The following is a 26,123-nucleotide window of genomic DNA, read 5'->3' as shown; positions in this document are numbered from 1 at the left end:
TTTATCCCTGCTCTTCCTTTTTCTACTGATGTATTTGAAGAAGCTCTTCTTATTGTCGTTGAAATCCCTTGCCAGATTTAATTCCAAATGGGCCTTGGCCTTCCTCGTTGGAACACACTTCCTTGGCCTTCCCTGCATACTCTGACAGTGTCCCTATATTCCTCCCAAGTGACCTATCCCTTTTTCCACATGCTGTAAACTTCCTTCTTCTGTCTGAGCTTTTCCACGAGACCCCTGCCCATCCACACAGGTCTCCTGCCCCCTTTGCTTGCCATCTTACCATATGGGATGCACCGATCTTGAGCTTGGAGGAAGTGATGCTTGAATATTGACCAGCTGTCTTGGACCCCCCTTCCTTCTAGGGCCCTAACCCATGGAATTCTTCCAAGTAGATCCCTGAAGAGGCCAAAGTTTGCTCTCCTGAAGCCCAGGGTCGCAATCCACCATTTATTCCACTATAAGTTGGAAGTGTCCATGTCTCAACACACTGCTGTCCGCAATGTGCATCCACAGTTCTTAAAGAAAACTGATTATTCAACTGTTTACATTTGCTTGCTAATTCCTTCTATGAGAGGCATTCAGTACTACATTGGCTTTTTGCCCCATAACTTGATATTTATAGGAAAAGAGATACAACAGTAGCAGGCCAGTATTGAATCCCACACTTTCTCCTCATTCTGTGCTGAGTACTACAGAGCAGCTCTGCTCTTACTCCACAGCTCACCTGAAGCCCCTTCTTCTCTGACCATATACCTGCAATCACGTGGCAAATATAATCCTGTGCTTAATGGTCTCAGCTGGTGCTTGGTAATCTTCACAAGCACAGCAAGCTCTTGTTCCCTCTTTACATAGGGGACATAAACAGGCAAATTTTCTGTTTGGTGAAGACTTTACTATGATCATCTATGACAGTCTCACCCCACAGGTATTGCACATATGTTTCATTGCTACAATCATTTTGAAAAAGACAATGCTTTGGGCTGTGATTATATACTTCATACAAACAGGAGCTCTGTAGTGTATACTCCATACCTTGTTTCATCAGTTGAATGGAAGACGTCCACTTTGCTCCATAAAACTAAGTATTTGTGTCATGTCACAGACATTCTCTCTCTGCTTACGGTCCCCGCCCCCCCCCCCCCCCCAATGCTCCCAACACAGATCTGTGGGCATAATAATTTTTGCCTGTTTGGTTACAAAATAGATTTATCTCAAAAACCTGCCCTTAGCATCCACAAATACTAACAGAAGGAAGAGCTTTTCATAGAAGTGCTGTTCCTGAACAGCAAGTTCAAGCAGAAATCACAGCTCTGATGCTATTAACATTTGTATTGTGATATTAGAAGATTCCCCACAGATTCCCCACTACTCTCAGAAACACTTGACTCAGGCTGGAGGCTGTTCAGGTTCATGTTTTGTTTAGTATTAAGCCACTATAAGACAATACAGGTTTTATCTTTGTAATCCTAATAAGATCTACTTAATACTAAATCCTTTTATGCTTTTACCACCCCTTAATTATGTGTTCCTGCTTAAAATATTAACCTGTTAATAATGTTTTCTGATCCACACATCCAAACATCAGAATGAATTGTAAATGCAAGTATCATATCCCTTGTTCTAAATACTTTTCTGTCTTTAAGGTGACTGGCAGAGTCATGAGCAGTTACCTTATTTGAAACATTATTTCTGGAACCAACTCATTTTCTGAAGTAATTGTCACTTTCCCTGAGTGAACTTCCAAAAGTCATTTAAACAGCAATGTTCAATCTTAAATCAAAATTCCCTGAATCGCACAAAAAGGAATGAAAACATTTTTTGAATGTCAAGAAGCCGTGAGCTTCTGAGCAATGAAGTAATTCATAATAATCATTCATGATAATGTTTTCATTTTGAGGAAACATGGAGCATTAAAATACATTCAACACATGGCAGTGACGCTTTCCAGAAATAAAATCCAAAGTTATAAGGTCCAGCTACTACATATGGTAAGTCTGTAACAGCTGCAAACCAAGCCAGAACAACTACATCTTCCTTCTCCACATTTATTTTAATAAGCTTTCCTTTTCCAGACTGACTTTATGGGAAATTAATCTTTTTTTTTTTTTTTTTTTTTTGTAGAAAAGCAGGGAAGTGAAGCAAAAAAATATGGAGGAAAGAAGAGAAGCCATCTTTCCTTCTTGTATCCTATTCATGACATGAAAAAGCTGTACCTACTCAGTTATAAGATTTATAATATTTTCTGAGCATGAACAGTTGTAAACAGCGAGTTGAAAATATAAAATAGAATATCTACAACCATACAAGAAACATCGATAAATGTCACAGACATAGGAATCCATAAAACAAAACAACTCAAATGGAACAGCAAAAAACCTAGGCCTCATACACTTCTCTATTTTTATTTAATGCTAATTCCTAAAATGGTGAGAACATAATAAACACACTCAAACGTAACCCAGAGATTTTTGCAATGCCACTTAGCTTTATCTAACCTAAGATCCTTGTCTATCAAATCATCATTTTTTTTTCTGATACCTCAACCACTCTGTAGGCTTTAATAAAACTTTTCATTACTAACAATTTCAAAAGAAATATTAAAATAAAGAAACAATTTCATCTGTAAATCAAGTTACATATTTAACAATGGAAAACAAAGCTTATCAGCTTCTTTACAGTGAGATCAAATGTCTAGATTTTTTTTTCTTTCAAGTGCCTAAAACCAGTTTTCTGTTACAACAGACATTCAGTAAGATTTAATTTCTTAAATTGCATATGCACTTGCAAAAAAATCTGTTCTGCACACTTAATCAACAGGCCATTTAATTGTTTGCTTAAATTCTTTCCACAGTAGTTATCAGTGTAAAAGAAAATGTGCATAGTATACACTATGGGTGACGTAGCTCTAAGAAAAAAAAAAAAAGGAAAACTTCTTAATTTTTGCTCACTCAGTGTCAGGCCTAAATCAGAAAGCTCTAATTTCTTAACAGTCAATGGAGAAAGAGAAAAGGAGGCCTCTCTGAAAAATGACTGTCAGTCCAGTCTCTGACATCTGCATTAAACTTATAATGCATGTATCTTAATTCTACATGCATGCTATGTGGGATCAACCCAGACTAAAAGTTGACTCTGCTAGTCAATTATTTAACAACTTTTAGATCTGAAGTTGTACTGTTAAAACATTCTCTCTCCTAACACCAGGCTCTGCTACTCTATATAATGAATGTCTGAGACATGAACGTGATCTGTATAATTTTATATGTAAGGCTGTACATTGACAGAAAATACATGGGGTTACTATACTTCCTCCACCCACAGGGACAAACTACCTGTGACATTGCAGCATCATTCCTTGTCTTCTTTCCTGTGGCAAGTACTCCTATCACGTCACTGCCTGAAAATTGCCATTTTTAAAGCTGTGTAGAGAGCAAACTAGTTTGGGACCTAGACCAAAACATTTCCAAATTTTTACTTTCCTCATAAAACAGGAAACTGAATGGTTTATGAAAGACAAGGGGTCTTGTCTTTATATATATATATATATATATATATATTTATATAAATGTCTGGCACCTGACTACCAGCCTACCTTTACAAAAGAGATTTCAATCTGCTATTATTATTCAGTTCAGCAGTCAAATGGTGTCCAGGTTTACCTGAGCAGTCACTTTGGAAGAATACAGCAAAATATATCATTAGCATAGATGGAATCAGTTCATTATGAAAATTATATTGTGAGACCTTTTCTTCATTATTACTGTGAAACTAAAGTGTCAGGAGTGTACTCAGTACTAGCCTAAATAAGAAAGGGCTATTTTTATTTTAGTTTTTCATACGAAATGTTCAAAATCTTGGCATTGAATGTGGGATTTTAAATCCTAAGTACTCAAATGTAAGCCATCTGGAAATATCAAGTACTAAGATTGCCCCCTACACAGCTCAGATAGCTACAAGTACTCGGTACAATTAAAAAAAGACACATTATGTTCCCAATTTTAGACATCTAAATTTATTTTCAGTAGAGACAATGTTCTCCCTGATTTTGATTTTGCTCACTGAAAGCCTGTAGAATCAGGCCACAATGAATAAAACATCTGTTACGAAGTGGAATAGAAATAAAGGACTAACTCATAAAGTGAACTAATGAATAAGAATAGATTCATATTTGCTACAAATTGCTAAGCATATGCAAAAAGTGCCAGGCATTATTGCTCCTGTACTTAGTTACATGTTTGGCTGCAAGTGTTTTAGATAAATGCCAACATCTGTTTTCCTGTGTATCAGATTTAAAACAATCAGCACTCAAAATACACTAATGCTGACTATATTTGTTGTACATTCTTCTGTTCAGATAAACCTGTAGGCCAAACTGCATACTAACTTACACTCCAGGGAACCATGATCACTCATTACATGTCTAATGGGACAACACAGAGATGCAAATGAGTGCCAACACAATTCAAAATCACAAATGCATGTAGTACTGGAAAACATGCAGACAGAAAACAATGAAACATGTCTGAATGCATATGAAGATGCTGTTACCTACCTGACTGCCTGAACGTACTTGTAAGACCTAGCAAACAAGAAGGATGCAACATATTCACACAAACACAAGCAAAATCATTTTCTATAGTACCATAAATATTAGACTACTTTAGAAAAAGTACATTCAGCACAAAATCACTTTTTTTTTTTTTTAATTGAACATATTAGTCTGGAACATTTAGCTAGGTATTTTTATATGAAAAAAAACTTGTAGAACAGGCGAATGTCCATACCACTGAACCTGTGTAATGTTTGGCATTAACTGACAAGCAGGTTTGTTGATAGATTCAGAAAAGTGGTCAGGGACCAATTGCACAAAGAGTTGTAAGTACCTCCTCATACTCAGATATGACCTGTCAGAAGAGAATCAGAGATTAATGGAGCATAGAAGCATGCAGTGTTGGTGCCACTCTATCTGTTCAGATATCGAGCTGTGTTTTCCATTGCACTCAGTTCAGTCCCCTTCAAAGCAGTAATTTAACAAAAGGATTTTCCCTGGCCAATTTAATCTGAGCAAACTAATAGATTTTTTAATTTTTTTTTTAAATGTCTAACAATTGTGTTGCTAAGGAAGAGCTACTAATCCAGCAATTTTGAATTCTACCTTTCTGGTTGTGTCATGCCTAGGACTGTTTTTTGGTTCTCTTCACAGGAATGACCTGCAACAGAAACCTAAAGGAAGCTGTTTTTAATATCTTCTCCGAAAGTTGTTCCAAAAAAAAAGTGTCAGACGTTCTTTTCTGAAACGGCGCTAAATGCAACTATCTGTGATCAAGCTGAAGTCATTCCACTGTCATCATTTAGTCACACTGCATGTTAGCCAATAATATACTTACTATATGACTAGATATGTGGTCCAACTGCCTGGATGTTTCCCTTCAGCCTCCTGCCTTTCTCAGGAGAAAGCACATGGCATTTCAGCAGTAAATACAAGTCTGCCAGCCAGACACCTTTTCCCATAGTTATGCATAATTTGCTCTTATGGCCTCCAATTGCTACATCAAAATTCACCTGTAAGGACTTTTGTCCTCCAACTTTAGAGCTGACTGGACTAAAAGGGCCCAACAACAAAGCTGTCAGAGAACAGTAGGTCTATGCTGAACCCCAAAGGACTTTCCCATTATCAAGAGACAAAATATTTCTGTGGATGATTCAGATTAAGATACAGAGACTATATCCATCGCAGGTAGCTAGCTCTTTCTAGGTTGCTATGAGGATATAAAAATGAATGCTGTCTTTTTTTTTCTTTTTTTTTTTTTTTTTTTAATGAAAACTCTTTCTCCTAAGGAGAAAAAAACAGACTTCCTAACTCAAATGAATGTGATTCATATGGATGGTAATAATTGGTAAGACTGAGCAAAGAGGATGGTAAACAGTTTCCTGATTAGAAGGTGGGCTGAGGGAGGAGAAGCATTCAGAGACACATAGTGAATTGCACAGAGGATACAGCTTAGCTATTAATTTTGCCACATAGCAGTTTGGCCCCTCTGCATAAAATCAACTTTATGAACAAGAAATCCCTACATCAATCTTCAAAGAGAGTAGAATTCCTTGTTTCCTGTAAGGGCTCTCAAAAGTGTTTGCACAAAGTTCTTCTGTCTCTCCCTCTTTGCAAGCCTACTAACTTAATACTATATAGTCTTGCATTAAACATCTCAAAAACTAGGCAAATACATGGAACAGCTCCAATTCTGTCACAGTAGTTTACGTTTGCCATTAACACTTGGTGGCTGAAACACCACAGACTTAGTTGCTGACATCTGTCAGCAGCAAGCTACTTCTCCTGCATATATAAAACCCAAAAGCTACCACAAGTGGTCCAAGAGGAATATGGACTGGGTATTTTTAGGAAACCATCTAACAAGGCAAATTGTATTTAAATGTCCAGAAAACAACATTTCTTGATATTCTACAGCAGAGTGCTTTGACTCATTTCAACTTTGAGAAGTATTTCTTCTCCTAGCTGAAACATCAGTCACATTTTTTGGTGTTTTTATTATTATTATTATTATTATTATTATTATTGTTTTATGTTTTAAAACAAAGACACGCACACTTATCTGGGACAATCATTGTGTCCACGGAGATTTGAACACATTTTCAGAGCTGGAAATGACATATATGTTCAGAGATCAGCAATCATGATTAAATTCAAATCACCTATGCTAACGCGTCTGACTTACTAAGGCTACTAATATTATTGAACTGTTAGTTCAGTTATTCTGGAGAACAAAATAAATAAGAGCAGTCTGTGAAAATAAGACAAAAATAGCTTTGAAAGTGAGCCTTCTCCAATGACTTATTATTATTATTATTTTTAAGATTAAAAGACAAGAAGAATTGACTGTAGAATGCAACAATTAATAGCCAGTGAAATGTAGTTTGGCAGCATGTTAACTCTGCAGGGAGAGCTCTTAACACATACAAGCTCTTAGAATTACACATAGGGAACATATCATGAAATATAAATAGAGTTACTTTCCATTATGGGATTCAGAACTGCCATTATAGTAAAAATGTTTATTTTAAAAAGGAAGTATAGTTTTAGTGTAGCTATTAAAGAAAATAAACCAGTATGAAAACGTTTTTATTTTTCGTGACTGTTAATGGTCAAAGCACACAAATTGCAGCGATGGTAATGTTGGAAACATCTTCAAAATTTTGTAAATGTTTTGACTCACAGGAAAACAAAACCCAGTTATTGTAATTGCAGTGAAATATACCAACCATTTCCTGGTCTAATGCAGTTCTTTGCAACACACAATTAAAACTTCCCATTAACTAGCAGTTAGTCATTAATTCAAGAAATGCAACATTTTTACCAATCTGTGTATTCTGTACTGACTAGAAAAATGGTGTTAAAGTAAGTCTTAATACTAGAGAGAATATTCATGATAGCTTAAAACAAGCTCAGCAAAAAAGATTCTTGGATATTGACTGCAGTAGATTTGAATAGTTTTGAATTAAATCTCCAGTTGTGCTTGTACTGTACATTGCAAATGAAAAGAAGAAACAGTATTTTATGAATGCTCCCTTTCTATCTCAAAATACATTTGTTCTGAATACATAACTGCTAAATGTTGCATATGAAGACGTATTAGGGTAGTAAATTGTTGTTAGTAAAATTCTAAATTGGAAATATAAAAAAGACATTTTAAATGGACATTATTATGCGTACCCAATGCTATAGAAGTTTTGAAAGACATTTCTAGATCATAGAATTTGTACGGTAACAGCTTATAAGCACAAACAAAACTCTCATAATATATTATCTTTATAAAAACGTTGTAAACCAACCTAACACATTTATTTTAATATTAAATTCATGCCATGTATTTCAGCTCAGTCACTATGCACATTCACTATTAATACATACCGTATTCCTACTTTTTCCACATTGCTTATGAGCAATTGCTATTAGGAGTTATTTAGAATGTTCTAAGTTCTACTTAAATTTATTTTAATTACAAATAAGCTACCAAGCTTTTCCTGCCACCAAAAAAAAAAAAAAAAAAAAAGACTTGAACCTATTTTTGAGACTCAAATGATTAGCTTTAGAGGACCCAGCATAGTTAGTTAGCATAGTATTCTACACTTTTTTAATAGCAACCAAAAATTGGCAAGGGAATAATTATCTTTATATGTAAGGTATGCAACATCTCTACAGTTGACACATGCTCCCAGTCAGAGGCATAAAGTCTTTCTGTACTGATGACATTGTGGAAAAATTTGAATTTGCATCCTGTAGCTCTCAAGGCTTAGGGTCTCCTCTGGCAACAGGCCATCATTTTTGCCTGAAAATCACAGTGACAAATGAGAACCACACTGAAAGATGTAATGAGACACACAGGCCTATTGCACTCACCTTTCTCTCCTCCAGAGGACTTGCAGGCAAAAGAATGAAAAACCTCACTCTATGAAATACACCTTGCACTTTCCAGTTTGACTGACCCACTCTCCTCATGGAGGAAAGAATATCCACCTTGAAGAAGTGTGCAATGAAGCTCTGAAAAGCAGAGAACTGAGATATAGATGCCTATGCTGACACTGTAGGACACGAGGGTGTCAGTACGTTAAGAACCAGATGCAGATTCTACCAATACCAAATAGAAATCCAGATGAAAGTTGAATTTGAGGAGTGACTTGAATTGTTCATTTGATTTATTTTTTTTAATAAACTACAATTAGGTTTTTAGGTAAAATATGAAAAGACTGTAAACGACTGAAGTTTATAAAATAATTTCTGGAAAATGTTTTCATTAGAAATGTTCTATTTTACATAATATCTTTGAAAACTAACTTTCATCCTGAAAGAAGATCAAATACTTGACAGTTTCATTACCTTGATGGGTTCTTCCCAAATCACTTTGGCTTGGCTTTCTACACAGTAGATTTCACAAACTTTTGCTGTTGCCTAAGCATTCAGAAAGATCTTTCTTCGAGATAAGCATTATAGTTTGCTTGTGTCCAGTGGATAGAGCACAACTGACTTGGGTATGTAACCTGAGCATGGTTGCTAATTCCTCACCATAGGGAGGCTTTTGAAGACAAAATCTTGTTCTATTTTGTTCCAAAAAAAAATAAATTCTACTGTCTTGGAATAGAACAGATAATACTGCCTCGACCTTTGCATTGGTCAAACACTAGAAATACAGGCTACAACAAAAATATTTATAAGAATTTGAGTGTTCATTCATCAGTGACTTGAGATTTAGCCCATTTTGCTCCATCTGTTTAATCTAGGCAAAGTAGATTACTTGCATATATCCTTATGTTAAAAAAAAAATGATAATAAATAAATTAAAAAAAAAAAAGAAAAGATAAGCGTAGGGGTTGAAGGACCTTATGGTCATTCAAATGCAAAGGTACACATGCCATCTTGGAATGGTTTGCACTTTTGGATAACTACTGCAATTGACAAAACAGCTGTTTTTTCCTAACATCAAAAAAACAGATCAGGAAAAAACTGTATTGTGCAGTACCTTGAGTATTAAGTTTACATGGTAAGGATATGGTAGCGGGAGTTCTGCAGGGGTGGCATCTGTGAGAAGAGCCCAGAAGTTGCCCCATGTCAGATCAGAGCCAGATTCAGCCAGCTCCAAAAGGGACCCACTGCTAGCCAGAGCTGAGCCAATAAGCTATGTTGGTTGCACCTCTCTGGGAGTAGATTTAAGAAAGGAAAAAAAAAAAAAAAAAAAAAAAAAAAAAAAAACTGTACAACAGCTGGGAGAGCAAGGAGTGAGCAACAGCCTTGCAGATACCAAGGTCAGTGCAGAAGGAGGGCAGGAGGTGCTCCAGGTACCAGAGCAGAAGTTCCCCTGTGGCCTGTGGAGACGCCCCTGGTGGAGCAGGCTGTCCCCCTGCAGCCCATGGGTCCGAAATGGAGCAGATCTCCATGCTGCAGCCCATGGAGGAGCCCCCACAAAAGCAGACTGTTCCGGAGCTGTAGCCTGTGGAGAGTAGCCCATGCAGGAGCAGATGATCTTTCAGGATGCTGCCCATGGGGACCCATGTTGGAGCAGTTTGCTTCTAAGGGATGCACCTCATGGCACGAACCCATACTGGAGCAGTTCTTGAAGAGCTGCTTGGGGGAAGGACGTAGAAGAGGGTAGATGGGTGGGGAGGTTGTTTTACTTTGTTTTTAATTTCTCACTGCATTAGCTTGTTAGAAATAGATAATCAATTACATTAATCTACCTATGCTGAGCCTGTTTTGCCTGTGACAATAATTATTGAGTGATCTCCCTGTCCTTATCTCAGCCCTTGAACCCTTTTCATTGTATTTTCTCCCCTTTTCCCTTTGAGGAAGGGGAGCAAAAGGGCTGTTGTGGTTGAGCTCAGCTGCCCAGCTGAGTAAAACCACCACACCTTGTCTCCAACAGAAGTGAAGAGTGGATGCACAAAGACAAGCCAAGTATATAGTGTTAGCTTTACAGAAACATCCGGTGGTCTACAGCTGAGGGCCTTTCCAAGCCTGAGGTGCTATACAAGAATATTTGCTGGGTTTTCTTCAGTAAACTTGTTCACATTGAGTTGAGAATACGTTAAAATGAATCTGCCTACACTAATCTTACTGTACATATGAAATCATACTTGCCTAGTGATTGGTGCACTAGCCTCAAACACTGTTGATGTTGCTACAGGGAAAAATGCCATACTAGTGAATCCATATGTCAAAATCCTAGAAAAGGATGTTATAAGTAAAAGGAATTTTATCCCAATAAACCTTCTGAAAAAGGTATTGCAGAGTCTGGGAACAATAGTGAAGGCATAGCCCAAGAGACAAATCCTTTCTTTCAGGAGGATGAAGTGAAGACTCTTGGATTATGACTGTAGCACATTAAGACCTAAGATTTTCAATGCAGTCTTGGCATCATGAAGGCTCCTCTGGGACACAAGGCTTTTAGAATTTTGCTTTCAGACCAGTAGGGAGAAGTTAACATCTTGCTCCTCAACTCTGCCTTCTTTTTCATTAGTGCTTCTTGTACTGTTACTTACTCATACTATGTACCGTCTATGCTTTTCTGTTTAGAAACCCCCACTCCAAACCTCAGCAAAACTCATGACTTACGAATTGTCTTTCAAACTGTAAGTCCTTTAGGGTTTTCATATCCAGATTTTGATATGATCCTTCTTCCATTTGAAAAATAGATTTAACATAGAATCATTACGGTTGGAAAAGACCTCCAAGATCATCTGGTCCAACCATCCCCCTACCACCAATGTCACCCACTATCCATATTCCTAAGCACCACATCCAACCTTTAAATTAGGTTGAAGTCATAAAGAAAAGATCTGGCTGCTTTGTTCACAGTGCTGACTGTTTCCTGCTTTGCAAAGATTATAGTATTAGGTTTGCTAGAAGCACCTCCTGATGCACCTGTTTATGAAGCACCTGCTTCTTTTATACCCAGATCTGTCCACCACTCTCATCTAATATTGCGAGGTATTCACAAAAATCTTAACCCTTTCCTGGTTCTTAGAGATTGACATCAGTCAAGAACAACACGCACAATCGCTTGCAGTCTAAGGTTAAATGAGAGCTGGCAGCATGGAGACAAAATTCAGCAACTTTATTTACCCTGGAGTAGTTGTTCAGCTGCAAAGGCAACTGCTTAAACAAGATAATTGAAATCAAAGACAGCCTTTCTGTGACAATTCATTCTTTTGTCATGGCTAAGAACCTGATTCCCTTGGAAAGAGTTTCATGAAAAAAGCCACATTTCAGCAGTTGAGATGGGGCACATCTGCATCCATGGAGGAGGAAGCACAAAGCTAAGAAGTCCCGTCTCCCTGCAGAATAGTTTATTCAGATGGCTGGCAAAGAAAGTAAGATAAACACTGGAAAATCCCTCAGACAATTCCGTCACTCTCTCATGTGGGCAAAAGTCACACGACCTGGCTGCAGCAGAGACAAAATGAGGGGGAGGAGACAGAAGACTATAGAGTTGTGTGACTGCATCTTATAAAATAGTAAGACATGAAGGTCTATTCAGTGGATGATATGGAGACTGAAGGAAGCAGAAAGGAGAGCATTAGAGGTCTCCTTATTATTAAGGAGATTATAAATTAAATACTTTAAAATCAAGCAACAAACTTGCTCAAATTCTTCTTTTTCAGAAAGTACTAATGACACACAGATTTTATAGACCCCAACCTAAATTGCCCTGCTGTCTGAGAGGTTCAAGTATTTTTCCCCTCTGGCTGTTTTCACTCCAGCCAATCCATGTCTGAGTTTGACATCTACTGATGGATTTATTTATTTATTTAGCAAAGAAAATCATTATTCCTTTAAGAAGACTTAAGTAGAAGATAACTAAGAGAAATAGAGAATCTTTACCAGCCAGAATGATCCCCTTGTAAAAACCAACACTACTTTACCAAAGTTGATATTAAGTTTAGCTGATAGAGATCTTTCATCTAACATATGAATAGGCCTACTGTTTTATGAATGCAATTTTACCTTACTGGAAACAGCGCAACCTTAGAACATCCCAAGATACCATTTCTCCAGCAAGGGAAGAGTCCTTTTTAACACTGACTGACGTTTTATTATGCTAAGACAAGTTTGCATGTACTTTTGCATACACTTTCTAAAGTATAGGGCTGTCTAAATTAATCTCTGTAAATCTGCTGGGCCCCTGTGTACACCAAAATATAGTGCTTGCTCCCTCTCTCAAACAAGGTTATAGGAACAGCAACCACTCTGAGCTCTTCATATAAACAGCAACAGAAACTTGTAGACTTCTATGTAGGGCTGCTACACACTTGCTTCATGATGGCTCGCTCAGCACAAACTAATCTAGGGTAGATTCAGGTCAACCTGACCTGAAATGGATCTTAATTGAGTTAGTACAACCAGGTCTAGAGTATCCCATTGCCATGGTCTGATTCACTCCATTAAAAAGAATGAAAAAAAGCTACTGGCAACAAATACTGGCATTATACAGCTTAGGATTTTCTTTGGAAACTGGAGTCAAGTTCTGAGGAGTCAGCATAATATAATACTTAAAGGAACACAAATGGATCCGAAAGGTCAGAACAGGGTCGCAGTTTATGTACCCATCAGGCAGATTCAGGACCATGTTATATGCAAGCCAGAAGTCCTGGAGTTAGTTATCAGAATTATATTATAGATGCCCTTCCCATAATTCACATTATTCAGAAATGGAAAATTATTATTCTTTAATTTTAATTCTTTAATTAACTCCATACAATTCTCCTGCTGGTGAGACCACACAGTGCAGACCATAGCAAGAATGAAATAGATGAAACCCAGAAATGTTTTCTCTTTGATGATGTATTGCTACTGCTGGAAGATGATTAATGCCGATTACAAAGATTACAATTCAAAAAGCCATCACTGATACCCATGCTTTTGCATTTCCAAGCTTGGTACTTTGCTGCTGTGTTGGGTAGCACTGATCACATCTGTATAGTTTCATAATACAAGACAGGATGGTGTCATGTAGGAGTTTTATCAATGTTAGCATGGAAGGAAAAGCAAGATAACTCACTAACAGATGTGGCAAAGCAAAGAGGAATTGCCCACCCTTGTTTCCACCATCTTGGGTCTGTACTCCAGAGAAATTCACAGAAATCTTTGCCATTCAGTTGGGGTATTCACTGCAAATTTCTCTGCAGAAGACTACAGAGGAAGAGCTTTTCTCACAGACAGAAATTTACTTACTTCTCAATTCCAAAAAGCTTCTGTATACATATTTAAATATAAATGTTTCCCTCCAAGTGAACACGATTTAAATAAAAGTAATCATATGTTCCATTTTTGTCAACTTCCCTTGTAAGGAAGGAAATGTATCATCCACAGAAAACATCACTTAAATGCACCATTTATTTTTCTGTATATCTACCCATAGTAGCTTTTTAATAATGCTTAGCATTTTCTGCAGTATTACAGTCCAATTCAGTGATTTTAGTTTCATTTAACAGAAAAACCATCTGGAAAGCAGGTATCAATCATTTACTACAGAAGCCCAGCACCTAACTCTGCAAGAAAGCTTTTAAATACTTTAACTAAATCCACTCATAGATCACAGGCAGAGCTTTTTATGACCTCAGTTTGCTTACATGTCAAATTCTATCAAAAAAAGGTCAGATTGTTTCATCAGTTGTATTCAGGTAATACTAAAGGGTTCAGAATTTGGCCCAAATTTAATCAATATATATAATAAGCAGTCTTACCCACTTAGAAATTTATTAACTCTGATCAATGGATTTCATACAACAGCTGCACAAAAATCAATGAACAACACAACCTATAGAGAATATTGCAAATGTTTGCTCATTAGGAAATTTCTGCTTCCTCTTTTCTTTCCAAAGGTAACCATATTGCAAAAGATTGTTTAGCCAAGTATTCCAATGCTAAAGGTGCTCTGGTTGTATGTACACAGCAGATTACTGGACACTCCAAATGGAAGGACAATCAGTTCCAGATGTTTTTCACTGATTAAATTTAGCCCAAGCAAGGTTAAGTAAATGACAAGCAGCTGCCTTTTTTTCACTACTCATGAAAACTGCTTCTTAGAGTTCTATGTTTAACAGGCAGATGCATGGTGCAGTACATATATTCCTAGGATTTCATGATTAACAGAGAATGTGGACAATCTTCAGAGAAACAACTATTGGTTTTATTTTTATTTTTTTTTATCTCCAGTATGTCAGAGTTTATGCAGATCACATTTAACAGGAAGAAGCTTAAGAATTAAACAAAAAAACATATATCTTTGGAATGCCCCAGTTATGTACTCCCCTAAGATACAGCCACTCAACTCAGAAACTACTTTCTACCGGAGTAAGTAGAAATAAACCAGAAAAATGTTGAAGTGCCACCAACTAGATCATGGCTCAGTACAATAATGGCATCATTCCAGTGACCCATCAATTCGAACAGGACAGCAAAGTGCAGTGGTTTCAGGTTATCACACATGACACAAGAACAGTGGAAACAAACAAAAACAGCAATGAATGCAGGAGGTATAAATTCAAAATTATTCAAGTGTGAAGACTTACACCTTAATAACAAGCAAGACCACTATAATCTGGGGATTGCCTACTGTCTGGCCACCTCCCTTTTTGTTCTTGAATCTTTACGTCCAAAAACAAAGATAACTGACTGAAATATGTCAGTGCAATATGCTAACAGGTTGAAACAAAGCTTTATTTCTTAGACTTCTGTCCTTCCATTTATATTCAGACATGCAATGCTTTTACACCTGAGAGGATTAAACTGACAGAAAGGTATAAAAATCCCTTGCACATATCTTTAGGCAAGTTGACAGGTCAGATTTTCTATCACAACACTTATGCCTGTAGGTATGAATCACAGAATCACTGAATGGTTTGGGTTAGAAGGGACCTTAAAGACCATCCAGTTCCAAACCCCTTGCCATGGGCAGGGACACCTCCCACCAGACCAGGTTGCCCCATCCAATTTGGCCTTCAACACTTCCAGGGATGGGGCATCCACAGCTTCCCTGGGCAACCTGTGCCAGCGCCTCACCACCCTCATAGTAAAGAATTTCTTCCTAATATCTAATCTAAACTTTTTCTTTTGTTTAAAAAAAAAGGCTTAAAACCTTTGTCCTAGGCCTCCCTGCTTTTCTGTAGGCCCCCTATAGGTACTGGAAGGCTGCTATATGGTCTCCCCAGAGCCTTCTCTTCTCCAAGCTGAACAACCCCAATTCTCTCAGCCTGTTGCACAGGCCCACCTCTCAAGCCTGTCCAGGTCCCTCTCTCTGGATGGCATACCACCCCTCCAGCATGTCAACTGCACCACACAGCTTGGTGTCATCAGCAGACTCATTGAAGGTGCATTCCATCCCACTGTCCATGTCGCAGACAAAAATGTTAAACAGCACCGGTCCCAACACTGACCCCTGAGGAACCCTACTCATTTCTGATCTCCATTCAGACATTGAGACATTGACCTCAGCTCTCTGAGTGTGACCAGCCAGCCAATTACTTACCCACCAAGTGGTCCATCTATTAAATCCACGTTTCTCCAATTTAGAGACCAGGATATCATGGGGGACGGTGTCAAATGCTTTGCACAAGTCCAGGTAGATGACACAAGTTGCTATTCCCTTATCTATAAAAGCACATAAAAGTATTTCCAAAGCACAGAAGTAAAAGCAAAGAAACTAATTGATTTCTGATAGGGAAAATCTGCAAAGAACACTATGCATCCCTGTATATTTAAGTTATTTTTCAAACATCTGCTATGAGACTGCTACATGAAGACACATATCAAACAAATTGTTTAGAAAGCAGCCAACATCTGGGTATCTAAACAAGGAACAGAACCAAAACAAAAATAATAATCCTGAACAAATTTTCTTCTCTCAATTTTTAAGCAATGGTCAAGGTTGCATACATATATATACAAGTATGATATATAAACAAATACACAAACTACATAGAACCAAAGTTTATTTTACTTCTAATTCTGGAATCTTTTCAGCTTTTCTAGATGATGCACAAGGTAAAATACAACCTTTTCAAGCCATATTAAGTCCATCTATCAAGATGAGAATTATACCTACTGGCACCTACTCCTCCATTTAAGTAGAACCAGTTTTTAAAAAATAATAATTAAAAAAATAACATGGTGTCCCGATCTCTCACAATAACATTTTGTCATTCCTATCAGAAAGAACAATTTTTTGTTCCTAAAAAGTAGCTTCACATTCTAGATTAAAATAACAGCTTATTTTCCCCCACAGAGCATTTACTGTATTTTCTGCAAGAATCAGCTTCTCTTTTTACAAAATCTGACATTCCTGATTACTACTCCTCCTTGCTTATGCTAACAATAAATAAACGAATAGGCCTATGCTTAATACTGCATTGACTAATAGCATTCTTTACTTCTGTAATGCTGTGTCAGTCTAAAAACACTTCATAAAAAATTAAGACTCATGATATCTCAGACAGACAAGACTTATATTCATTTAACAGATGACGCAGCTGAAGCACAGTGAGTTAATTGTTTGCCCAAGGTTACATAGCAAATCAGTAACAGAGCTAGGAACAGAATCCAGGAACACTGACTCATGCAGCACTCCTTCCTCAACTCCAGACAAGCCTTTTGCATACTGCCTCAACACCAAAACTGTGTTTTCCCTTGCAGTCTAACCAGCCAGCTATTATGCACTGGATTTTTGTTAAAATGAAATGGAGGATGATGACAGTCTCTTTAACTGCCTCTATATCTTTTATGGAAAAGAAACTTTAAGGCAAAACCCCACAGTCCTTGATGGTGTTTTACTCTTTGTTTTGGTAGTTTTGTTGTTTTCTAAGATAACAAAATTAGTACACACAAGAAAAATGGAGGAAGTTCAAAAAGCTATTCTTAAACCAATTTACAAGATGAAGCGCCTGCTTCTCATGTTCACTGGAAGGACTCACAGATGGTTCAAAAGGTCTGTGTTTCTATACAGTCATTAATGAACTACAGTGGAAATCCTTACAGCCTATAGTACTACAATTGTTCTGTGTGACTACTAACTTAAGTGTGACTATCAGTTTTAACAGTTTGACCACTTCAGAATTCTCATGGGCTTTAACCAACTGTCCCATAATCCTGTGAGTCCTCCTTCCCTCTTTCAAAGCACACATTGTATTTCCTTTTGTAGACCTCTGCAATCTCACTAGCCTCCTATGAGTCCTGTTCATAGCTCTCAGGTTGTTTCTGACCTCACCCAAACTACTCAGCTATGTACTTTGCAAGCCCATATAACTAAAAGCCACATGACTTCAGTGCATCTTTCCTAATCCTTTCTCTTCTGACTTGAATTGCTCCTCACTGAATTATTAGCTAAATAGTATTAAGTAGCACAACTTGTAGCATTACCTTCAATGAATGTGTTAACTTTCTGTGAAAAATAAAACACAATAAAGTATTTCCTGACATCAATTTCTCTGACCTTTATGCTTAAAAAAGGAGACAATTTTCCTTTCTCCATAGGTTTTCATCTCAATTTTAGGTTATTCACAATTTACCCAGATTGTTCCATCTTTCCTACATTTTGGAAAATTGACAGTTTGGCATATTCTTGTAAAGTCACTAAGAAGTTTCTACATCTCCCAGATTCTCCTGTTTTGCCCTGTATTTCCATTGCTAATAAGAAGGCCTAGGCTTTGTACCAAGTTTGTGAAACTTCATCCCTGAAGTGTATCAGTTCTCCTCTGTCCAGACTTTTTTTGATTTGCCTTTAAGTGGTTTGGCTATGAAAGCAATTTCTCTAATTGACCAGGTATCTATATCTAACTAGTTTTACTTTTGTTTATATTTGTGTACTACAACCATAATTTCATATCTACAGCTGTAACAAGCAGTAATTCTAGTAGAATAAGATATTTACAGTGAACATAATGGCATATCATAGAGAAATACAGGCTGGACAGACTATCAGAGACCTCAAAAAGTAGAGATACAGGATGCAGTATATAGGAGTACAGGCCTAAGATAATAGAAAGGGCACAGTCTTGTCACCGGGGTCTCCACAGCTATAAGCAGTTCACTAGTGGTCAGTTAAATTAAAATGCAGACAAGGAGCTGAGAAAAATTGTTTTTTAAAGGTAACAGAGAACAAAGAAATAGTGTCTCACATTCATAAATGGGATGATAATATAGTAAATCCAGATGAAACATGGAGCCACAAACCAATGAAGAAAAGTGTAAAATTGTTAGCAAAAATTTATATACGATTAAGTGGGTCCTGAGAAAGAAGAAATCCTCACTACAAACATAGTATTCCTCCAGAATATGATATTTTATATACCTATAGTTATAACATAACTATATACATTATATATGTTATTATACAGAATTTATACACTGTTGTGAAGAACTCCAGATTGCACCAGCTTATTTTAACACTTGGGCTTCTCCTGCCCCAATAGATGAAATTCTTAGGACCCAGGGCAGCAGAGGAAGGATGAGCACAGACATGAGGAAAAGAGGTAAAAACTATATTACAGTTTTAATTGCATTATTACTATTAATGCAACTTTTGGAATATGAAAATAAAAAGCAAAAAAAAAAAATATTGAACTTTTTTGTAACTTGGATCTGGATTAATAAATGGTTAGATCAAGACTTCACATATACTAGCACTGAATTCTCAGTTTTACTTTTATAAGATTTGCTTATAAAAGCACTACACTTTTCTTACCCTTGCTTCCTACAACACTTTATCTATTAATACTGAGCTTCCATTCCTGAAGCCTGTTATGTCTGTTCCACTTTTCTCTCTTCTTCCCAAAGCTGGCTCTCCACCTTTTTCATAAGCCCCTTTTAAGTGTTGAGTAGCTGCAATAAGGTCACCCCAGAGCCTTCTCTTGCTCAGGCTGAACAGCCAGCTCTCTCAGCCTTTCTTCATAGTGTTATTCAGTTTTATTTCACAACTAAAATTAGTTGGAACATTTTCAACTAAATTTGTTTTCATCTAAACGAAATGTCTTTGACAAAGCAAACATATTTTCTGGAGGAAAAAAAAAAGTCTAAAAATCAGTTTTACTAATATTATGAAGCAGAAAATATTTAGGGAGCTGCAAATGCCTTCTCTCATTAAGGACTCCCATCTACAACAAAGTATCTGCTCAGTCCAATTCAGAGTGATTGGTGATCTAAACTCTGGTCCTAAATCAGGCAGAACAGAGTTGAATAAATGCAGAGGGGAAAAAAAATTTAAACCTCAAAAGCTGCCAGATTTAATCAGAAGTAAAAATGTGTTTGGCAGAGGCAGCTGATCTCTTCCTCTCAGCCTTCGTCTCCCCTTACACCAGCTCCCTCTCCTAGATCTACTATCCCGCTTTGGTCATGCAAGGTAAACCACAGAATGCACTGAAAGTACTTGCTCAGGGCAGCCAGGGCTGAAACAGCAGGGACTTAAAACTCCAGTAGAAGCATTTGGTTGTGTTTCCGTAATTCTTATTCACAGTCAAGTACCATTAGTAACTATGGGTCCTGAACTGACAAATTTAGATATTAAACAGCCCTATACTGCATATAGGTTCTTATTGTAAAGCCACCAGCATCTGCTACTCACCTTCTTAAGAGCATGATGTTTTCCAGAAGCAAGGTATCTGGATACTTTCCCTTGCTAATTTGGAGCATATCTTTATATTTACCCTTCTTTTTTTTTTTTTTTTTTTCCTGACTTACTGACAGTTAGCCAGACTGTCAAATGCTTTGGTGTTTGCTTTATTCTGTTAATTTCAGCCATATGTTTTTTCTCACCTTTCACTCAACTTGTCAGCACTGGAATCTATGAATCCACTTAATTTAAAATGTTTGCTTCTTTATATGTACTGCAGATTGTAATCTATCTACACCACTGAGGGAAAGCAGCCCTTTTCCCAATGGAAATGCAACCAATTTCCAGGAACAACCAACCTAGTGCTAGATAGGTGAATTCTGGAATGTCAGCATCCAAACTAATATTATAGAAAGAATTAATCAGCATTAACACTATTATGCACTTATATAAAAGTGTTTGAAAAAGTATTCTGGGGAGCACTGAAAATTAAATCTCTCCCTCTCCTGTTGAGAAGTTACTCTTGTACAGTCTTGGTTTGAATAGGAGGATGAAAAAATATCAGCATGCAAAAAAAAAAACGAAAGTAAACAGAAAAGCATAGTGATAAATAGGGAATTTTGTTTTTATCCCAGCAGAGATTTATCAGTGTGAGAGTTTTGTGACTTTAACAAATTTTACAATAACGAGTTGTGTATACAATCTACAGTAACTGACAGAGAATAATATATTCCATCTGCTGGAGAAGTCCCAAGAGGCTGACCTGTAAGGTCCAGAAGTTTTCACATTTTTATAATTTTTTTCCTAATAAAGTGTTATGAAACAGCTATTCAGTTCATTTTGAGAAGCATACATTACAGTGTATAGCTGTTATTTGAATATGAAACTCAAATGCACATAAGAGAATGTCAGTTGCATTCGAGTGTTATTTGTCATTCTTCTATTTGGATTTATCTTTATGACCTATCACTCGCTCTTGATATAATAAGTAACTATCGTCTTGATACTTAAGTGCCTTGTTTAAATCTTACAGGCACATTAAAGATGCCAGAGAGTTGACATGTGTGATGTCATCTTAATAACAGACCCTGCTGCAAGGAACTATGTGCTGTACACTCTGGTTGACAGAAGTACGGGTAAAGTTCAATTCCTAGACTATAGAAAAAAATTATGGCTATAATCTCAGGTGAGGTGAAGTCACTGAGGAGCTTCAAATCATTGCAGAAAAAAATTTAACTGTGCACCCTGGTACAAAAGAGTTCTCAACTGGAGACAATGGAAATGCACAGAAACAATACACTGCACTAGAGTATCTTCAGCATCACAGTTATTTCTGAAAATTGTTTTTTCAGCAAATCCATGTCTGCTTTAGCTGTTCCTTTTAATTTCTTTCTAAATATCTTTATCTTTTCAAGAAATTTGACTTCCAGGAAAATATTACTGTGGAAGGACTTAGCCTTTCCGTTCCTGCAAGGATGGTCAAGTTCTTAGTGGTATAGAGCACACTACACTAGCCACACCACAAATCCCAAGGTGCATAACTAAGTCAAGAGCTGTTTATCTTTTGATTTATCAGGCGTTTCTTGCAAGATCCATCCAGTTATGGTACATAAAGATCTAGTTCCTACATTATGCACTATCCTTTTTTTATTATTATTATTACATATACAATTACAAAAATACTTTTTTTTTTATTACACATACGAATATTTCAAGTGTTAAATTAATGTTGATCATATCTATAGGCATTATAAGGCTCCCCTTTCTCAAACCTTCAATTTAGAGGTAAAGAGGAAAGCATTTTTATCTAGCCCTGAAAGATATGCCTCCAAACAATTTCTGATCAAGCCAAGATGAAGCTGGGTGGATGTGGATACGCAAACAGGATATCCAAAGAAAAACCTCAGTTCTCATGAAAAAGAGGTACACTCACATTATGTACTTCCTGAATCAAGGTAAATCTCTCCATCAAGGAAATTTTAACTGAATTTCAGTCTATTTTCTGCCCAGAACAAGGCATTTTCTTAGTGGGACTGTTATTCCTTTGACTGCAGTTGCCAGGCATTTGTTTCAGGTTTCCTTGCAGTCTCTCACATCTGACTGAAGCAGCAGACAAGAAGAGCTGTTTCAAAGCAACAGCTCTGCTCCTCCTAGGTCAGGCCTATAAAAGTGATCTAATTCAACCTCAAAGTCTGCCATCATCTGTAAAACATCCAGCCGCAACAACCAATGAATAAAATATTCCACTATAGCAACAGTGAAATAGAAGCTGGCATGCTTCTTTTCAATTACCTATTTTTTTTTTTTTTTTCCCTTTTCTAAGAGAGACTTTAAGGGAGGAAAAAAACCACCCTCACTTACAGGCTTGCAACCTAGTACTTCTACTTCTCAAGAATAGAAGCCTATTAATTCTGGCAAGGAGATCTTTGCTGAGAGAAATCAGGTTTAAATTTTTGAGAGGTGTCAAGAATGTTCAGTCAATTGAGCAATCAAGTTAGCCTGGAATCTTGGAAGCTTTGCACCAGAAGGAATAAATCAGAAAATCAAATGAAGTGTGACTTACCCCAGACACTAGCAAAGGCAAAAAAAATAAAAAAAGATTGGTAACAGAATAATATGCTTGGTTGAGTCTCAGAATGAGAATAAATTAGACCAACTATAATAAGAATTGAACAAGAAAGCAATTTCAGAAAAAAGGCAAAAATGCTTTCATTTTGCTCTGCTACCCAGCTGTAATGCAAAATAAATAAATAAATAAATAAATAAATATTATACGGTCTAGTCCTTTCAATCTTCCTTCTGAGGGACAGTGCTTTGCTCAGACTAACATTGAAGGAATAAAGCTGAAGTGAAGATACAAGCACTGGCGGAGGCATGATTACAGGCAACCTAGTCCTCAATTCTTTATTAAAATTCGAAGTTACACCATTGCACAAGAATTTTTTTTATTTTTTTTTTTTTTGCTTCTGTCCAGCACTGACTGATGCCACAATACCAAGACACACTCAGCTAAATCTGCACTGATCAGCAAGGGAAGCTGCACATTTCTAATAAACAAGGGTGTTGAGAATTGTTGTATTCTGTAAAGAGGAAAATAAACCACACCATTCACCCCTTTCCCAGAAACCTACAAAAACACAGGAATTGCCAGGCAACAACACTGTCAAAAATACTGTCATTGCTGAAAAGCACTCTTGACCTCAACACAATGTGACAGAAGGAAAATCAAAATATAAACCAGAACAAGAATGAAAACCTACACCAGGAGAAGAAAAACTTTTCCTCCCAGAACAGCAGGTTCATGGCTATCAATTGCATAAAGTAGAGTCTTGAAGGTCTTTCTAAAACGCTAGGAGCAAGATGCTCCTACCCCTTGCAAATGTGTTTCAGTATGCCACAGTTCTCAGTCAGATGTGGAATAGCAGGCAGCTAAGTGCTCTCACTTGAATATAACAGGTTAACAACACTCTCTGACAAATCTAAAGTCAGAACAGCCCAGTAAAACTACTGCATTTGATTTCATTCAATACAGAAGACATTACACATTCACTCTGGGAGTAAAAATATTTAATATACATGGATATATATTTAATTAAAGAGATCATCGTGTCAAGACTACAGACATACTCTCTCCAGGCTGAAATTGTATCAGCCTCAATGCCACATAAGAGCTATTTCATACAGAGTTGACACTCAGGTTTAGCAAGGACAGATGAAAACTTAAGTGAAAGCAGCAAATGAGACCATAATTCAGCGCTACTGCCTTTGACTAGGACTAACATCTTTGGACACCTCAGTTAACTTGTCCAAGTTTTGCATGCCTCTATGTACAGAACATAACTCCTTGAACTATGAGGAAACAGTTTCTCTTTAAGCTAAAGACTTTAGCAAATCCAGAACTTGCATGTTTCCTTTCCCATCACATGAGACAAAGGAAGTCAGCACAATGATGGAAAAACTAACTTTCAAAAAAATCCTCACTTCATAGTAAACAATGTTATTTTATACCCACCTTCTTTAAATGAAGTTCATGGTGGAAAAGAATTTTTACAAACACAGCAATATCTTAGCTCAGCAAAGAAATTCAACCACTTTCCATATTGAAATACAACCACTCATAGCAACACAATATTTTAGTGAAGTAATAAACAAAACACTTAACAAAACCTCCTGGTTAACAAAGGAATGGATAAGTATTTTATGCCTATCACAATTTATTTGCACAGTGTTTAAGAAGGTGCTGTAAAAAAGTAAAGATATTTTTCCTATTTTATTTTCCTTTCTTCAGGATCTATGTGACGTAAAGTTTAATAGTGACATAGATCTGAGGAAGCTTTCCATCCAGCTGAAATAATTCCAAAATGTAGAATTTGAAACAAAAAAGGTTTTTGTTTTTTATGTTCACACCACACATCTAAAAATTTCCTTTTGCATTTCTGTTACTTTGTGTCTCCCTGTAATTTTTGACACATTTTGCTTTACTGATTACTTTTATATTATTTTTCACAGAAATTTTCATCAGTTTAGTTACTGTTAACATTCTCTCTTAAAAATGCTAGCCTAAATGTAAATTACCTCCTAGTTCATCGATGTAGAAAGACACATCTTTTTTGTCTTCTTGTTCATCAACATGATCATAAGTGATCTGTGGAATAGATAAGGCATTCTCTCCTGGGTTTATCACAGGTGCAGAACCATTACCAGAGCCTGGTTTCCCTTTTCTTTTGGATCTTCTAGCCTGTGGTAGTAGAAAGAGGATGATATCAAAACATACTATGAAAACCAGAAAAGAACCTCCCTGTACAATAAATTCATCTCAGCAGGATTATTTATTTCAGTGCAATTGTAATTCAGTAAAAGTGTTACATTCTTGGCTAATGCTTACAGAATGGCTCATTTTAGATTATTATTTTAAATTTGGTAAGGGTTACTCTTAAGGGAAGATGCTTAGCACATTTTGAAAATCAGTTATCAATTAGAATTTTATCAGTTACAATTTCTCAAGCCGTATCTGAAACTCAAGGCACCCAAAATATTAATCATTTGAGTATACAATAGCTTGGGTGTAGCTTTTCTTTATTGCTAATTAAACAGATGACTAATTAATTGCAGGCTTTGAAATATGAGCAAGGCACTGGGTGATCTTCTCAATTAAAGAAAGTTTCTGTTCAGATCCACAAGCACTGAAACAAAAGCATGTTTGAAATTAATCAAACAGAACAAGAAAAATAATAGAAATGGGCGTTTATTTTAGATTGTGGATGCACTGCCATGCATCCACATGCATGGGCTTTTATAACAGGAAAAGGAACTCTAAATTCTTTAAAGAACAAAATTCAACCATATGCACAAGATCAGTATACATTTAAGTCTTTAAAATGAGGGGCTATGTAGAGAAAAGAGAAATGAAAGAACCATTAAAGTTAATGAATTAGGGTTAGCAATTCATAATGAAGTTCAAGTTTAATAATATATTAGGGAACTCATAGAGAAAAAGAGGGAAAATACTAAGGACAAACAATACTTTTTCCAATTCTCCCAACAGGTATTGCATGCTGTTCAGCAACACATAGTACTCTGCCTTACTTCTGCTTTACCCCTTTCCTCCTGGCTGTTGTGCCTCAAGTTAAGGAGTAACTAGTCTCACAACAGTTACACTCTGCTCAGCACTGAGCAGACTGAACCGCTCTAAAGCCAAAACATACACATGCACACAGATCATATTGATAAAGATACCTGCACATGCTGTGGAGTAATCATATTGAAATTCTCCATTGAGTGACAGGCATCAGTGGGACCTCATTGCCTAAAAGCATGCCTCTACCATCCACCACTTTAGAAACCCCATGTATCTGAGCTAGTCCTGTTGCAGACCTCTGCCTTTCCAGAATGCATACTGAAATCTAGGCAAGCTTGCCAGTGAAACTACATACCTATGTTTAGGCAATCCCACCTGTGCAGACAAAAACTATTCCAATTTATTGCAGCCAATGCTCAGGAATTTCCTCAAACTTC

General features: G+C 36.8%; 1 protein-coding gene across 1 annotated transcript in view; it reads right to left on the bottom strand.

Moving 5' to 3' along the window:
• LOC121064063 (potassium voltage-gated channel subfamily KQT member 1-like) overlaps window positions 1-26,123 on the bottom strand; it is a 498,888-nt gene that overhangs the window by 428,548 nt on the left and 44,217 nt on the right. The window contains exon 10 of the mRNA XM_040545255.1: window positions 24,684-24,846. Within this exon, the coding sequence (XP_040401189.1) occupies window positions 24,684-24,846 (163 nt within the window). The remainder of the gene's footprint in view (window positions 1-24,683; window positions 24,847-26,123) is intronic.

The sequence above is a fragment of the Cygnus olor genome, chromosome 1, assembly GCF_009769625.2.
Source record: "Cygnus olor isolate bCygOlo1 chromosome 1, bCygOlo1.pri.v2, whole genome shotgun sequence".
Lineage (NCBI taxonomy): Eukaryota > Metazoa > Chordata > Aves > Anseriformes > Anatidae > Cygnus > Cygnus olor.
Note: the sequence above shows the minus strand (reverse complement) of the source record. Positions and strands in the feature narration are given on the sequence as shown.